This window comes from Myotis myotis, unplaced genomic scaffold, assembly GCF_014108235.1.
Source record: "Myotis myotis isolate mMyoMyo1 unplaced genomic scaffold, mMyoMyo1.p scaffold_m19_p_3, whole genome shotgun sequence".
NCBI lineage: Eukaryota > Metazoa > Chordata > Mammalia > Chiroptera > Vespertilionidae > Myotis > Myotis myotis.
This window is the reverse complement of record NW_023416335.1, coordinates 199,316,619-199,334,583: the sequence shown is the minus strand read 5'-3', so window position 1 is coordinate 199,334,583 and position 17,965 is coordinate 199,316,619. Positions and strand designations below refer to the sequence as shown.

At 36.2% G+C, this 17,965-nt stretch overlaps 2 protein-coding genes across 18 annotated transcripts in view; one reads left to right on the top strand and one right to left on the bottom strand.

The window, feature by feature from the left end:
• The window catches only part of LOC118651661 (PARP1 binding protein), a 73,349-nt gene extending 57,355 nt beyond the window's left edge, over positions 1 to 15,994 (bottom strand). For 14 of the 16 annotated variants that reach the window (XM_036301068.1, XM_036301067.1, XM_036301069.1 and 11 more), the window contains exons 1-5: positions 15,906 to 15,994; positions 14,396 to 14,550; positions 13,217 to 13,373; positions 5,094 to 5,327; positions 4,377 to 4,484 (exon numbers count right to left, since the gene is read on the bottom strand). In XM_036301068.1, the coding sequence (XP_036156961.1) occupies positions 4,377 to 4,484; positions 5,094 to 5,327; positions 13,217 to 13,369 (495 nt within the window). In that variant the 5' untranslated portion in view covers positions 13,370 to 13,373; positions 14,396 to 14,550; positions 15,906 to 15,994. Of the gene's footprint in view, positions 1 to 4,363; positions 4,485 to 5,093; positions 5,328 to 13,216; positions 13,374 to 14,395; positions 14,551 to 15,905 lie in introns of all 16 variants that reach the window. The other 2 variants (XM_036301066.1, XM_036301079.1) reach the window with 2 other exon arrangements.
• Positions 15,995 to 16,042: 48 nt separating this feature from the next.
• The window catches only part of NUP37 (nucleoporin 37), a 43,864-nt gene continuing 41,941 nt past the window's right edge, over positions 16,043 to 17,965 (top strand). For both annotated transcript variants that reach the window (XM_036299406.1, XM_036299405.1), the window contains exons 1-3: positions 16,043 to 16,133; positions 16,798 to 16,897; positions 17,557 to 17,784. In XM_036299406.1, coding sequence (XP_036155299.1) covers positions 17,629 to 17,784 — 156 coding nt within the window. In that variant the 5' untranslated portion in view covers positions 16,043 to 16,133; positions 16,798 to 16,897; positions 17,557 to 17,628. The remainder of the gene's footprint in view (positions 16,134 to 16,797; positions 16,898 to 17,556; positions 17,785 to 17,965) is intronic.

Genomic DNA, 17,965 nt, shown 5'->3' with positions numbered 1-17,965 from the left:
ATTTCTTTCATATTTCTTCACAGTCAAATGATAAAACAAGGCATAAAGAGAGTTAAAGAGGTAGCAATAAAAAATTACAAATTGTTAGGAAGTCTCTTAGATAATTATTACGGATGTCTCAAGTTCATATGCATCTTATAAAAGTACTTTTAAAAATAGCACCTTTTTGAATTATTTAAATTTCATGTGAAAAACAATTCTTGAAACATGGGAGGCAGGCAGAGTCAATTTTTTAAAAACCTCATCAGACAGGATAAGATTACTTTAAATATGGACTTAAAATATAATTTAAGCAAAACTGATTTTTTAAAAATAAGGCTATTAACTCTATAAAACTTTTTTCTTAAATATTAAAGATACAGCACATTTATTACCTTTGAAGAGACACTCCCTAATTTCCCAAGATAAAGTAACCAGCCATTCACATATTCCCTTACCACCCTGATATAATTCTGCATATCAGTCAATTATATAATTCTCTGCAAGATCTTAATACTTTCTGACACTTTATTTTCTTAATATTTCTACTACTTTATGAGGTCCATGAGAGCAAATGATGTATCCTTAATGTACAAAAGAATGATTGGCATTATATTAGGAAATCAATGCATTTTTCTTAATAGGTTCTTAGTAAGTTTTTGTTCAATGATGAAAGAAAAATTATTACATGTATTTGGCCCTTTTAGATAATTCAAAATTGAAACTATGGATAAAAACTTCTGTGGAATCAAATAAGTATTCATATGTTTTTATTGCATTGCCTTAAAAAGAAAAGTTCTTTGTAAGTACAATTAAATTAAGATTATCTTTAAGATGTCATAAAGTTTTATAAACTAAGGCATAACAGTTTTCTGCTTATATTTCAAAGGGCCTTTTACTTTACTTTCATAGAAAATCACAATACTTCATGTGAATCTATAATACAAAAATTTCTATTTTAACCTCACAGTGCAACAGTGTGTCTAAAATATATATCTTCTTTATCCCTTTGACATTGGAAAGAGGAACACAATTTGGCAAAAATCAAGGCAGAGAAAACAGTGATATTCACATTGTAGTCAGAAACTTTTTTACTTTTCCCATATTTAATTTTGTAAAACTACAATTTAGTTTCACTAAATAGTTTCTACTGTGCCAAAATAATGAGGATTTACCAGTATGTATATATCTAGTCCTCACTGGGTACAAATCCAGATCTTAAATTGGCACATCTACAGCTTGTTCTTTAAGTCTAGCAAATTTTGTCCTTCTGATGCTAGGCAAACATCAGGAGAAAACATCTTGGCGTCCTCACAGTTAGAGTGTTTCTTTTAACTCACAGATGTAATTAGAAATCTGTCCCTATCATTATGGTCAGATAACATGGCAGTTATGGTTTCCCTACTCTTGTATTTGCAAGTGGGTTTGAAAGAGGCTCTCTGAAAAAGCACTCCACATAAATACAGTTATGATGTCCAGGAGCAAGGGCCTAAATTGAAAAAATCCACAAGATTGAAGCTTTTACCAAGACACTGAAAATAAAGATAAACTGATTCTACCCATACCACAACGTATTTTTGCAATGTTTGTTTAGAAGTTGAACAATTTTAAACTTTCAGAAAATTCCAAGTTCCTTTTCCCATCCCTTAATTATTACTGAAGTGCAGATATTCAATCTCAATTTGAAGTCAGTTTTTCTAAATTAAGAAAATTAACATTTATACAAGTATTTTTTACTTTCTTTGCCAACATATCAATCACATTTAATGACACACACAAAATGTGGACTTAAGCTAATATACTGGTAAAAATTTTTAATTGATTACTTTTTGGGGGGCCTTTACTGTATTTTTCCCTCATTACTTCATAATTTCTAAAGCAATAGTTTAGTACCTTAAGGGAAATAAAATGAAGTAAAATAAAAGAATGAAACAAAAATATTGTTTCTCAAATTCATTCCATTCATCTATTCGAGGACTCTTGTGTGGCATTAGTAAGCATATTTGGTGATAAAAATAAATCTTTGCAAGACTGCAGCCCAAAAAGTTACTTTGGAATTTTAAAAGAAATATGTTGCCTTCCAAAAATACTTTGTAAAAAGAAAAATTAGAAGTCTGCAAGGAACAGAAAAATGGCTTAGAGGATGGCTGCTACTTTAATAGTCTTCATAAAATCTAATCCATCAGCTAACTAGTAGATAAAATTCTCCTGGAAAATATAAGCCAAGGAGACAAAAAATATAAAGTAGAGTATTAATACAGGGTAACTATCATTGCTTTTTAAACGAGGAAACTATATGCTTATAACAAAGATCCATTGGTTTCTATAAACTAAGAGCCTTTTTCATTATATCTGTAAGCCAAAACTCCTAGCTTAGGTCATTTTACATGTACAAATTAGTTCATTCCTTTTAATTAGAAGGCACAATAACAATTATTGTTTCCTCCCTGTAGAACTTCTAAGATAGATCAAAAAGAACACGTCTATAACAATTTACCCTCTTGATGTATGAATGTACTCCGTGAGTACCACTGAGAAAAAAAAACAGGTAATTTAGTAAGTGTTTTGTCAGGATTTAAGGCAGGCGAAAAAAACAAGCAGGATGTAAGTGAAACATTAATGTCAAGCAAGAGAAAATAGTTATAAATCAATAAAAGGAATCACAACTCTTAGCAGAAAACATTCAAAGGTGGACTTGGGGTATTTTCTTGTACCAAAAAGGGTAAGTGCTCAAGAGTTTAAAAGAGCATGTAAAAAAAATACAGAAGGCAGCTTGAAGGGGATCTCTAATTAATTTTAACTCCAAATAAATAAAACTCCATGAGTCTTTAGAATATATACACAAATAAAAAAGGAGGAAGATACATAGAAAAAATATCTAATTTTCCTCCTATACTACCTATAACTATTACACCAACTCTTAAACTGGTAATTAAAGAGAAAGAATTAAGTAGTGACCCTGCCATTTTTAGGGAACTGAACTTCAACCCAGTTGATAAGATAAAGTTCTTCTTTACTGAGAAATGGCAGCTAATTAATGTAAAAACATGCTAGAGTAAAAAACTCACCATTCTATAAACTCTAAAGAAATAATTGACTTAGACAAGACTGGACAATTCAAGACAACTGGAGTTTGCATCTCCTGATATGATACAAAATGAAATATTCAGTGTCAATTATAAAGTATTTGTTAAGAAATGTTAAGCCTCAATCTAAGAAAGCTTTTAGGTTAACTTCCAGTTTATTGGAAATAGAGAAACAAGTAAAATAATACCAGTAGGAGTTAATCAGATAAATAAGAAGTAAAAAAAAAAAATGGGGGAATTCTTCTAGGTTAAGAGTCTAAAGAAACATAAAACCCACTTAGGGGACAAATAGAGACATGAGAATAGAGAAGATAGCATATTATATCAGGGAATACTTAAGTTTTCTTACATATGATAATAATATTGTGGTTATCCCCTTATTTTCAGGAAATAATATGCTGAAGACATTTAGGTATTAAGTATCATGATATCAGCAACTTACCTTTCATATAGTTAAGTTGGGCCAAGGTAACAGGTTTAATTATATTAAACCAAACCTGCAGTACTTTCCTATGATGCGTTTGCATAACAAACCCTGCTATCAGAACTCATGATGCATCAGTTATTCTACTGCAAAGGGTGCAGAACAGATTTTCCCAACAAGCAACAATACTGTTTCCGAACAAAACAGTAATGTGAAGTTTACCAAATACAGTCAGCTCTCAGTGGCCACAGGTTCCACATCCATGGATTCAACCAACCACAGATGGAAAATAGTTGAAATTTTTAAAAGGTTATATTGTTGCTGACATGTACTATGAGGCCTATGATGACTGCATCTGCACTGAATGTGTACGGATTTTTTTCTTGTCTTTCTTCCGTAAACAATACAGTATAAAAACTATTTACATAGCATTACATTGTATTGGGGATTAAAAGTAATCTGGAAATGACTTAAAGTATATAGGAGGATGTGTGTGGGTTATTTGCAAATATTACATACATTATTTAATATAAGAGACTTAAGCATCCGTGGATTTTGGTGTCCGAGGGGAGTCCTGGAACCAATCCCCCACAGTAACCAAGAGACACCATATAAAGATTCAAAGAAATCTGGCAATCTGGATCTTCAACCATTTTTCTGATACTTAGAGTGATACCTATTTTAGTACAGTGCCTGTTACGTTGGCCCAAAACCATGAAATAACTGATTGATATGCTCTCACCAGTCTTCAATGTATTACTCTTTGCAAACAGTATTATGTAAACAAAATAAAACTTTAAAAAAATAGTAACTGTATGTATAATCAAATTCATAGTGATTTGAAGGGGATCATATCCTGCTTTAATTTACTCACAATTTATCAGTACCTTTTCATTATCCTGGTTGTGTTTACTCATTGGTGATGTCGGTACAGAAAGACCAGTTTCATCATCTACTGTGGACTGTCTGCCACACAGAAAATCCCGTAGTTGACTCTGTAGGAAATACAGGACATTACGAGTAAAATGATATGCCAACTATAAAAAAATTTTCACACCTAGGACTACCCAGTGTCACTGATGTTCTAGTATACAGCCTTTTACCTAACCTTTGTTGGCAGTCAACAATATGTAGACATGGAATTACACTTTCAAACAAAAGGCTTCCATTACTTTCTAGTTTAGAGTTAAAAGATGACCTTGGAAATTTAATCTTAGTCTTTTATTTTTTATGGAAAAAAATTAAAAAGAAATAAAAGTCTTGTTTCTCTCTTTCCCTTTCTTTCTCTCTCTCAAATCAATCAATCAATCAAAAGAAATCATGCATTTGAGACTGATTTCTTCATTAAAATTTTTCTTCTGTATTAAGAAGCTATTCTTACATTTAAACCAAATAATAATAACCCAAGTTCAACAAAGTTTACCACCAAAACCTTTCTTCCAAGTAATGACTAGCTAGCTTTCAGGTAGCAAAAGTCTCCATTTTTAACATGATCCAAAAAGCAAAAGCATTATCAAGTTACTATAAATGCTAATACCAGAATTAAAAATAAACCTAGTCAAATTTTAATTTGATTAGTCTAGAATTGCTTTAAAAATACTTACGGGAGATATGTTGGCATTATTTTCACCATTAGAAGGCAAAGCACTACATTTTTTATAAATATCGATCAGATCTAACATATTACTATTTTTTAAGAAATTATCATAAATCCTCCTAATGTCCTCATAATGGTCAATCACTTCCATATTTTCAACTGGTAAGTTCAATTTCTCCTGTAGTAAGCGTTTCCAGGTCAATAAGACATCGCTGAGAGAAACTGTAAATTCTCCACTGTGCTGAAAAAGATAATGTCAAAAATAAAAAGATAAAGTCGGTTGAATTTTGTATTAAATTCTTTGAAATTAAAGAGAACATCCAAGTTGACTTATGAAATCATTTTAAAACCAGATATTAAAAAAAGATTTTTATGATTTTATAAAATATGAACAACTATGGGAAGTTATCACATGACAAAACTGGCAAATATAAAGACATTGTCTATTACCTGAACTTCACTAAATTTGTACTCAAAATGGGGCAATAGGAGGGCAGTGAACTGTAGCTAAGTACTATTGATTAGGGAAACATTCGATTCTGTTAATATTTGTTCCTATTCACTCTTTTAGCTAATATATTTTTAATCTCTTATTTAAAAACTATCAATGTCATAGTGAATTCCCACATACCACATATACCACACACTATTCCAAGAGTTAATCTTAAAATATGATCAGAAAAATTAAACTTTTAAAAACTATGTTTCATCTCATTATTCTTGAAGAGAAAACAAAACACCAGTGCTAAAACTTAGGGTCAAAGGAGGATTTTTATTCTTCCCTATTCAGGGACACACTAAACTATAGGCAAATGAGTCAGGTTTCTTTCTCTAAGCTGTCAGATGTTACTTATTAAGCAAAATTGTTCAAAATTGGGCATATTGAAGGGTATTTTTTTTCAATTGATTGCATTCTGCTCCCACTTTATACCCCCAGTATTAATAACGGTGTCCTCCACAAAATGCCAACTCCAATTCAGTAAAAAAATTCTAACTGCTCCTCTTCAATGCTTCATGAATAAGAAATATTTATAAGCATCCCTATGTGGTTTTGTGAAATATATCAATGTTGCTGTCTTCTACAGTTAAGCTCCATTAATATATTAGTAGTTTCTGCTAACAACTAGATCTTTCCATTAATTGCATGTTAAGATGGGTGGATATTTAAATAGAACTATAATTTATTGGAACTAAACTGTAACATCATATTTAGCCAATGAAGAATAACAGAAAGAAATCAAATAGAATCATATGATGTAGTACTATGTCTAAACATCTGACTCTTTCAAATATCTATCTTTATATGTTTTATAAAGATCAGTCACATTTTCCAATTACTATCCAAATTTAAGACAAAGTGTACAACCTGCCTTAAAAAAATTAACTGTCTACTCACCCATATAAAGCAATTAAGAAAATCATCTTTATTGTCCTTAGAGTAGGGACCTGTTATATCGCAGTTATGAAAATTAATTATACTTCATGAAATTAGTTCCATGAACAAACAAAAAGATCAACTCTCAAACCATAGATCCATAATCCAAACATTAAATCAAAAATTGTATACTTTACTCCCCAACCCTACAAAGGTTATATATTATTAAATCTCCAAATGGTATTTAAGTTAAATAAATCCACTTATTTAGTTTAAAACTAAATTGTTTTATCTTAAAAATTCTTAAAACTATTTTGGCATAACGTCCTTCATGGTAAAAATAAATTAAGTTTTTGCTTTAATGTAAATATATAATTTATTCTCATTCTGTTGACTGTAACAAAAGGAGAACTATGCAAACTCTTGATCTTCTGAGAAAAGGCTCTGACTAGATTAAGTGTTTATACTGAGATTGTAAAAACACTTTAAATCCAAATAAAATTGCACTCCAGCTATCAGTTTTCAGGACCAGGTGCCCACCATGACAGCATATTCTATTTTTCAAACGAGTAACAACTGATTGAGAGAGAGTCTGTGGTCAAATCAGAAAATGTTTTGCTAGGAAAACATGCCAACTGGCTACTATTTGAAGGAAGTTCAAAATGTTCAATGCTTTGATGGACAACCGAAGGATTATATTTCACAAGAATAAAATGAGAAAAAGCAAGAGTTACACTTTTTCAGAGCACTTGTACTTTGTATATTTTATCAAAGTTATTTATTATTCAAAATTTTAAATAAATTTCACATTTTTAACTAGCTGGAATTCTTATTATCTAAAGAGTAAAGATAGCAGGTCTACTTAACACATTGCGTACCGCATAGAAATCTCTAAGACATATGCCAGGGACCGCACATTTTTGGGCAAACTGCATGTTATTTAAATCATCATAATGCACTTTAGGTGTTGTTTTTCAATAATTATAACATTTTTATTTAGAAAAACAATTAAACAATTAAAGTTCCTAATACTTTTTTAACATATGGTACTGCATAAAACATTTTCCTCTATGAAGAGGGACCAAACAAAATTTACGTAAGTATCTTGATTCACTCCTTTTTCCATGGGCGTGAAAAAAAAGAACACTCGTGAGCAGTCCTTAATAGATGGCGTGTGAAACACGAGAAAACTCCTGAGCAATACAAAATGTGTTAAGAGCATTAATTGGTGCCCAGCCAGCATGGTGGTTCAGTGGTTGAGCATTGACCTATGAAAGAGGAGGTCATGGTTTGATTCTCGGTCAGGGCATGTGTGCAGGTTGCGGACTTGATCCCCTGTGGGGGGCACACAGTAGGCAGCCGATCAATGATTCTCTCTCATCATTTATGTTTCTATCTCTCCCTCCCACTCCCTTCCTTGCTGTGTGAACTTGGGTAAGATACCGAAATCCCTCTGAGTCAATTTCCTTGGTTATAAAATGAGATTGTACGGATTAAATAACACCTTATAAATGGTAGGTAATCAAAAATGGCAGTTGCCCTTCTCTTTTTATCAAGTAAAATAACTGTCAGTTTGTTTGCTGGTGGAGGAGTGGTAGATAATTATAATTCAACTAGAGGCCCAGTGCACAAAATTTGTGCACTTGGGAGGAGCGGGGGGAGGTGTCCCTCAGCCCAGCCTGCGCCCTCTTGCAGTCCGGAAGCCCTCAGGGAGTGGGCCTAAGCCAGCAGTAGGACATCCTTAGCACTGCTGCAGAGGCAGGAGAACTCCCACCACTGCCGCTGAACTCGCCAGCTGTGACACTGGCTTCTGGCTGAGCAGCGCTCCCCCTGTGGGAGCACATTGACCACCAGGGGGCAGCTCCTGTGTTGAGTGTCTGCCTCTTAGTAGTCAGTGCATATCATAGCAACTGGTCAACCGGTCAACTGTCTGGACCCTGGTAGTGACTGCATGTCATAGCAACTGGTCGACCACTCAACTATCTGCCCCCTGGTGGTCAGTGCAGGTCATAGAGAGCAGTTGAGCGGCCTTAGCATATCATTAGCATATTACTATGTTATTGATTGGTTGAACGGACAACCGGATGACTGGACACTTATTATATAGGATTTTAAATTCTGTTTCTTCTTGTTATGTCTCTGTTAGGTCATTTTCAAATCGGCCAGTCAACCACAGGTGCTGTGGTGGCTTTCCACGAGGTTATAAGTTAATATCTTTGTCTGTTCCATTCAACAGAACATTTGTAATGTTCTTAAGGCTTTTTAAGGTGAAAAACAGCCTTTATAATGTAATTGCATGACAGAGTCAAACTATGAGGCCAATTCCAAAGACAGTAAAGGCTAAAATGAAACCTAATGAAGTAAAGGCTAAAATGAAACCTAATGAAGTAAAGGCTAAAATGAAACCTTCATTGCAACCTAATGAAGTCATATATATTTGTCACATAATGAAGTCAATAGTGAATGAATCTAAAACAGGTAAATCATCAACAGTATAAAACTACTAGAGAGGTATTACATGATTTAAGCTAAAAAAATCTTGCTCCTCTAAAAACATGTCAAAAACCTAACACTCAAAGATTATTTTAATATACCTTTTCTTTTTCCCCACTAAAGCCGTTAAGAAAACAAACATGCCAATAGACAGACTAACAATTCTACTAGGTATTCAAAAGTTTTACTACAGTCAAATTCAGTTATAAGGATTATACTTTAGGGACTCAAACTTCAGAGAATTAAAAACCATAAGTAGACCACAAACACCGGGTGAAAAATAGTTGAAGGATATATACAACCAACTCCACCCTGTTATTACTGTATGCTACTTATGAATGCACCTGCAGGCATATGTGTGTGTTGTTTCATTCTGGGTGCCGTGGAAGTCTGAGCACAGTGAGGAATGCCTAAGCTAAGACTGTACATAGAGAGTTAAAGTAAAACAGAACTGCAACCACCATCTCCACAAGTATGCATACCTACACAAACTGTGAAAAACTCAGTTGCAATTCACCACTCACCCTTTTCCCACCCAGAGTCTGAACTTTCACAGGTAATAAAGTGAATTAGCAAGTAGAACATTAGCAAGTAGGAAAAAATCCCGAATGAATGCTACACAGACAAGTCCTGAAGAAACACTGACTTGGATGTACATTTCAATATGTCAAAATTTTTACAATGAGAACTAAAATTTTTTCAGGCTGCATTTTATTTAACTTGTTGATATATCTATTTCTCAATTATTTATACACAAACAAACAAACAATAGGAGGTGATTTGAACATGCTCTGTATGCTCTGTTTGATTCCAGAACAACAGTTCTCAATCACTAAATAGCAATTCCTAATAACTGTCTCAATTTCTCTCTCCTCATGTCCCGGTGTATGGTCACCAAGGTTTAACCATCAGCTAGCCCACTCCATGTATACAATATCCTCAGAATCTATTATCCACCTTAAAACAACTTCTTCAGATTATAAAAGAAGGACAATGCAAATCAAAACAAAAATGAGATACCATCTCACACCTGTCAGAATGACTATCATCAACAAACGACAAGTGCTGGAGAGGATGCGGAGAAAAAGGAACCCTCGTGCACTGCTGATGGGAATGCAGACTGGTGCAGATATTGTGAAAAACAGTGTGGAGTTTCCTCAAAAAATTAAAAATGGAACTCCCATTTGACCCAGTAATCCCACTTCTAGGAATATATCCCAAGAAATCGGAAACACCAATCAGAGAGGACATATGCACCCCTATGTTCATAGCAGCACAATTTATAATAGTTAAGATTTGGAAACAGCCTACGTGCCCATCAGCAGATGAGTGGATTAAAAAACTGTGGTACATCTACACAATGGAATACTATGCTGCTGTAAAAAAAAAAAAAAAAAAAAAAAAAAAAAAAAAAAGAACTCTTACCATTCGCAACAGCATGGATGAACATGAAGAGCATTATGCTAAGCGAAATAAGCCAGTTGGAGAAAGATAAATATCATATGATCTCACTCATTTGTGGAATATAATCAATAACATAAACTGATGAACAAAAATAGATCCAGAGACAGAGAAGCATCGAACAGACTGCCAAACTTCAGAGGGAAGGCAGGGTGTGAGGGGGTAAGAGATCAACCAAAGGACTTATATGCATGCATATGAGCATAACCACTGGACACAGACACTAGGGCAGTGAGGGCATGAGCTGGGGGGTGAGGGTGGCCGGGGAGAAATCAATCAGGGAAAAAAGGAGACATATGTAATACTTTAAACAATAAAGAATTTTTTAAAAAGGACTTTTTTTTTTAAATGCTCAAGCAAGACTTAATATGGACTGCAATGGGAAGCAAAGAGACTCTACGATGACACTTAGGCATCTAGTTTCAGTGACTGAGTGAGCAATAATACAAACACTGAGACTAAGAATATGAATATTAAGGTAAGCTGAGGGAGCAAACAATGTGGTTTCTTTCTAAAAACTGATGTGGAGACAGTAATGGGACATCAAGATAAAATGTCCAATGAGTACTTGACCATACCAAAGTAAGACTTAGTAGAGAGGTCTAGCATAAGAATACTGCTGAAACAACTAAAGTGGGTAAAATCAAGCATATTGGAAGATAGCAACAAAGTATATAACAAAGAGTATCTAAAATACATGCAGAATTCTTTCAAAGAGTAAGAAAGTGATCAAAGCAACGCAACAGCAAAATAAGCAAAAGATATAAACACAGTTTAAGGAAAGGACATCTAAATGGTTAAATATGCCCTAACTGGTTTGGCTCAATGGATAGAGCATCGGCCTGAGGACTCAAGGGTCCCAGGTTCGATTCTGGTCAAGGGCATGTACCTTGGTTGCAGGCACATACCCAGTAGGGAGTGTGCAGGAGGCAGCTGATCGATGTTTCTAACTCTCTATTCCTCTCCCTTCCTCTCTGTAAAAAAATCAATAAAATATATTAAAAAAATAAAAAATAAAAAAAATAAATGGTTAAATAAGGATTTTAAAGGAAGGAAGAAAGGAAGGGAGGGAGGGAGGAAGAAGGAGGGAGGGAGGGAGGAAGGAGGAAGGAATGAATCTGTGGGAGGGAGGAATAGAGGGAAGAAATTAACATTTATATAAACAGCTGTAATCGGCCTCCCTATGGTTCCTTGAACATGCCAAGCATATTCCCCCCTCAGGGCCCTTGCATCTGCTGTTCCCTTTGCCTGGTAGTCCCTTCCCGCCTAAATTCCCATGACTAACTCCTCCTTTCACTCATTCAAATGGCAACTTCTAAATGAGGCCTCTTTGACCACCCTATTTCAGATTGCAAGAACTCCTCCACCCCAAACTCTATATACTCTTTATTGGAACTCTGTTTTGTTCTTCTCTGTGGCACTTAATATGACTTAAAGCACTAAATATCTTATTTATTAGAATGTTATCTCTCCTTACTAGACAATTATTTCCATAAGAGCAGGGATTTCCTTCAATATTATATTCCTAATGCTCAGAATAATGTCCAGCACATAGTAAAAACTCAGTATTTGTTCAAAGAATATCTACAAAAGATAGAATTTTGTCAAAAATATCTTATGTTCAAAATTTATCTTAAAGTACATTGCTTTAAACATGCAAAACTGCCAACTATTCATGCAGAGGAAAGACCACCTCTTATTTTAAGATCATACAATTTCTAATTTTTACGTGTTAAAATAGTCTTCCTTTTTCAAAATGATAGCTCTATTAATTATTTTTCCTTAATAGCCTTATTTGCCAACATGGGAAATGTTCAAATCTGTCAATGTCTAATTCTTTTGGAAAGTTTACTGATACATGAAATCTAAAATTCTGGGAACTACTGACATACAGGATTAAAATAATTCACCAGAACGTCATTCAACCATCTAGCCCAACAGACCCATGGAAATCAACTTCATCCTTCAAAAATCTTCTTCTCTAGTCAAGACAGTCTCCTTACCATCTTCATGATTTTGATTCCCTGTGGATGCTTCTTCTGAGCTTTCCCCTTACTTCATCCCTTCTTTAAAACCTTCCCATCCAAAGATTTCCACTGCTTTAAGTATATTATCTAAAATTCTTTACCACTCCAGCCTACATTCATTCATTCATCTCTCATCTGAGCACCTCTAGCCCTCTAGGTAGAGCTCATGTTAAACAGTAGTTTGGCCCAAGCCAACTATGTAATAATCACTTCAGGGAGATTTTTTAAAAAGACAATTTTCAGGGTCTCGGTGCAGATTCAGAGAATAGAATTTCAAGACTGGGGCACAGTATTCAATATATTTCAAAAGTCCTCCCAAATGATTCTGATCCATAGCCTGGTCTAGGAACAATTAATCTATACTATAAAATCTTAAATTAATCATAAAATACTTTGGTTATAGTTAAATAAACATTATCTATGTGTGCTTTCCAGATCTTTTTAGGGAAGGAAGTCTTATAAAATTAAAGTAATTTTAATCATAATAATCATAACAGCTGCAGGTTTAACTTAAAACTTCAAATTAAACATCAAATGTGCATGTTCTATGTTGAATTATACATATGAAGGCCTTAATTTTGAAACAAATAACTTAACATCCAATAGTCATTTCTGACATAGGTATGCAGAGCCATTTGTGAAAAAAGTATATTGATATTATCATAGGAGGTCATCTATTGCAAAGAAATTAATGTAATGAAGTTTATTCAAATAGCAGCAACCAAAATTCACTGTTAAAAAAAAAAAAAGTGAACCTAAATATAGCCTACTAACCTGTTTGTTGTTCTCTGCCATGGATAGCTGCAATGCCAAGATCATGGAGTCTGCCCCACATACTGTAGTTCTCTCGGAGTCACAAAGCGTGTGCCAATTCCTCCTGAACTCTTTAATCATATCCAAGACAGACTTCTGATGAAGCACAGCCATCCTCCTAAAGTAGGACAGAATGCAATATTAAAAGGCTTTATTTTCATTGGAAATTAATATTGAACATGTGTAAGGCAAGCAAGAGTTAGAGAAAAATAAGTAATGAACAAGAGGTCATCTCATGTTTACAAAGATTGCTTTTCATGAAATTTAGGAGAACAGAATAAAAACAATTTCTCCCCAATCATATTTTCCTCTCCTTTAGCTTTCTTAAGCCAAATCGTTTGAAATAACAAAATACAACCTTCGACCTGAAAATTCATACAAAATAGATACACCAATTCTGCAAACTTATAATTACAGACACAGAGCTAATTAAAACTGTGTTTTAAAATTTTTGTTTTACGATAGATGGTAATATCTGTGGTAGACTGGGGAGGGAGGCAGCCAATTTCTTCCCATCGTTGTATTATCCCAAAAGAGATTGTCTATTTTTCCATCCCTTTGAATCTCGGTTGGCCTTGTGACTTGATTTAACCAACAGGATGTAGTAAGAATGGCACTGTGGGAGTTCCAAGCCTAGACCTCGAAGGGCCAGTGCATAAAAAGAGTTAATACAGCAGGCCTGATTACTATCCTTTGAAAGTCCTGCTTACAAGGCTGGCCCTTGACTGACATCTGGGAACTTAGATTTCAGGAGGGTTTCTAGTAAGAGTGGCTCACTGTGCTTAAACTGTTTGTACAACAATATAGTTATGCTGAACACATAGGTTCCTTCTGAGTTTGGATTTTGGAACAAAATCTCAGATGTTTACTATGTATCTTGGGTTTCTATGATCAAGAAAATGGGCATATGCCATTTACAAAATAATAACCTAAAGACACAATCAGTGACACAACTTAAATATACAGGTATAAGACTGAAAATATCTACTTAAATACAGGTCCTAGTAAATAGCTAAGAATTATATTTCTCTTAAAAATATCACCCTCATCTCTTATAATAAATAAAAAAGAAAGTGAAGAAGTAATGCTTCTGTAATGATCAGTTTGCCTGAAAGAAATCTTTAGTAGTAAATGACTTACTAGTGTTATTTAAAGGCCAGTGCAGAAAAAGAGTTCAGATTGCTAGAATGAAGATGAATCTAGAATTACACTGTTCTGAATCCTGGCTTCACCACTTGCTAGCTGTGAGATCTTTGCCAAGTTATGTCACCTCTCCCAGCCTCAGCTTCGTTGCACTGAAAATGAAAATAATGACAGTTACTATCTCATAGAGATTTGTAAAAAGTAAATGATAAATATAAGTGAAACTTTTAGATCAGTGCCTGGCACATATAAGAGCCAACAATCTTATCTAGGGGTCAGCACACTTTTTGGAAAGGGCCAATTACATATATTTGAGGAGTGCAAGCCATACAGTCTCTGTCACAACTACTCAACCTGACCTTGCCATGAGAAAATAGCCACCAACAACCCATGAACAAATGAGCTTCATCAAAACTTAATAAAAACTGAAATTTGAATTTCATATAATTTTCACACATCCCAAAATATCATTCTCCTAATGATCCACCCGCCCCCCATCCCCACCACCACCACCCCCACCCCCACCCCCAATCATTTAAACATGAAAAATCCATTCTTAGCTTGGGAACTGGATGCACTAAAACAGGCAGTGCCATGGGTTTGCCAATCCTGATCTAGTCTCAACTCTCCCAGTAGCTAGCTGGCTGTGTGAGCCTAGGCAGCTTTTAACCTGACTGCCTAGGTAGAGGTTTCATCAAAAAGAAAACAGGAATAATATTTTCCAGCCAGTTATGAGGAGTCAGTGAGACAACGAATATGCAAGCATTCTGAATGTCAGTCTGCACTACACAAAACCAGCAGTAAAAGGTGGCAGAGATCATAAACACTTGTTTTAAAAAAAAAAACTGGATTCCAAGCCGCACTGAAGCAAACAAACATTGTGAGACAGGAAACTGTCACTGGGGAGGCAGTGTGAGATGATTAAAAGAACTCCACTTTTGCGTCAGAGAGATCAGGGTCCACATGCAGGCTCTCCCATTTATTAGCTGTATGCCCTTCGGTATTTAAAATATCTGATGAGCATATATTTCTTCATCTGTAAAGCGGGGAGGATATCTCCTATCCCGTAAGATTATGAGCCGTTAGAGAGACAAGTAAATAATCCACCTAGTTCCCGGCACTTAGTAGGTGCTCAATTAAAAAAAAACAAATGGCAGTCGTTGCTGCAATCACTGTCAGAATGCAGGTCCAAAAAGTTCCTCGGGAGGAATTAACAAGGAGAGGGCGAATTCAGCAGAACTGGAGTCTGCGTAGGTTTGGGGACTAGAACCCCGGTTTGTCGCCTAATGAACCTAAGGAGCCCTCAATGGGCCTCGGACTTCCAGCCCCACCCACTCGTAGATACTGTCATCTCCGTTCAATACACCCAGACCCAACCTGGCTGCAGAACGAAGCCACCGCAAAATTAACTTAAACGATCACTCGGCGCTTTTCTGTCACCGAAAAACCCGCGGCTTGAATCACCACTTACCATGTGACATGCGGATGGAGGAGAGGTCAGACTCACCTGGCTCGGGGGAGACTCGGGAGGTGCAGGACCAGCTGAAGCAGGGACCTTCCCAGCCGCACAGCCTCTCGGCTGTTTGAATCATCGCGGGTTACAGTTTAAATCTCGCGGGACGGCCTGAGAGCCAATCGCCGCTGCCGCCCTCTGACCCGGAAGCAGAATCGACACGAGCCTCTAAGTGCCCTCCGCGGATACCCACTCTTCTCTGCCGATTCCCGGTTCCCTCCGGTGCGTATCACGGAGCCCAGGGGGCCGCGCCGCTTTGCTACCCACCTCCCCGCCGTCCCCAGGCGGCTCTCCACCCCTCTTCCCTCCGACCTCGGGCTCGGGGAGGCGGTAGCGGGGTCTCGCTCGATCTGCCTGGGACAGGGGGAGGCATCTGGGCTCTTAGTAGGGCCGCCTCTTACTCCCTCCCCGGTGCTCTTCCAGTTTTTCAGGCACGTGTCCCACCCGCCGTGCACTGTGAGACCCCGATAATGTAGCGAGACCGGACACTGCTTTAGACCGAGTGCCTTCCCGCACCTCTGTGCCTCTGGGGGCCTTTCGGACGGCTGGTCGCCTTAAGCTAAATGCCCAATCCCAGATGCCCGCTTGTAAGGTCACTGGTGTATTGGCTTTCTGAGGTGGGACTCATCTGATTCCCAATAAGTCCTCACCGGTACTTCATATGTTTGTAATCGAGCCCAGCTGTTTTCAGGATAACTTCGGCGTCCAATAAAAAAAATAAATTAAATATCTATAGAACCCATGTCTCTTTCGGGAATGCTACATCCAGAATGCATACCAGACCACGACAGCGTAGTTGACGTTTTTGTGCAGGTTATGTGAATATTATTTTTTATAACACATTTTGTCACTCCTTCCATATTGCATATTTTGTATCTGTTTGTAGTGCAGCACTTTTCACGCTGAGCCGTAACTGTCCCGGATTGTGAGCTCCTGCGAAGCCCAGAGCTGCGTTTTTCTTCTCTAGCACTGGCGTCCAACACGTGGTAATGTTTTCAAACTCTGACTCATCTTATGGCCTTGGAAAGCTAATTTAAGTCCTGAAGCCTTGATTTCCCCATCAGTAAAATGGGAACCATGGGCAGTACCTCCCTCTACGGCAGTGGTTCTCAACCTTCTGGCCCTTTAAATACAGTTCCTCATGTTGTGACCCAACCATAAAATTATTTTCGTTGCTATTTCATAACTGTAATGTTGCTACTGTTGTGAATCGTAATGTAAATATCTGATATGCAGGATGGTCTTGGGCGACCCCTGTGAAAGGGTCGTTGGACCGCCAAAGGGGTCTCGACCCACAGGTTGAGAACCGCTGCTAAGGTTTATAGGAATAGTTGATGCTATATTGTCAGTAAAATGGTTAACATGGCACCTGCAAAGAGATACTCTGTAAATGTTAACTATCTTTAATTTGTCATAAATATGTTTACTGAAGTGATTTCCTCTTCAAATGTTACATTTTTTAGATAATGTAAACAAAATTATAGTGATTCATGCTGCTCGGTATCATTCACAAAGTATCTAAATAAGTACTTTAAATTTTTTGTTGCTGTCTGTGGCATTTGCAATACTCCATTCTTATTTTGCTCATTTGCTGAAAGTGAATAATATTTTCTACCATTTCTATCTAACTGTGTCTGTGCTATAGTTCACAGTTTCATGACCTTGTCCAGTTGAAGGCTACTTTATTGTTACAACTGTTCAAACTTTGACATACAAGATGAAGCAAGATGCCACAAGGAATGCTGCCTACACCGTGGATTGTGAAGATTATGTGCATGTGGTAGAATTTAATCCCTTTGACACCGGGGGTTCCGGAAACCTAATTGCATATGGTGGCAATAATTACGTGGTCATTGGCACGTGTACATTTCAGGTGAGTGTGTGAAACTACAGTGAATGACAATGAAGATATTTCACTGATAAGAAAGCTTACGCAAATGTTGGTAAACTTTTGCTAAACTTTGAAAGTATATTGCTTCCCTTTGAAGTTATGTTTTTTATCTAGTTAAACAGTATTAGACGTTGTTCTTAGTCTCTCATGTTAGAAGCTTCAA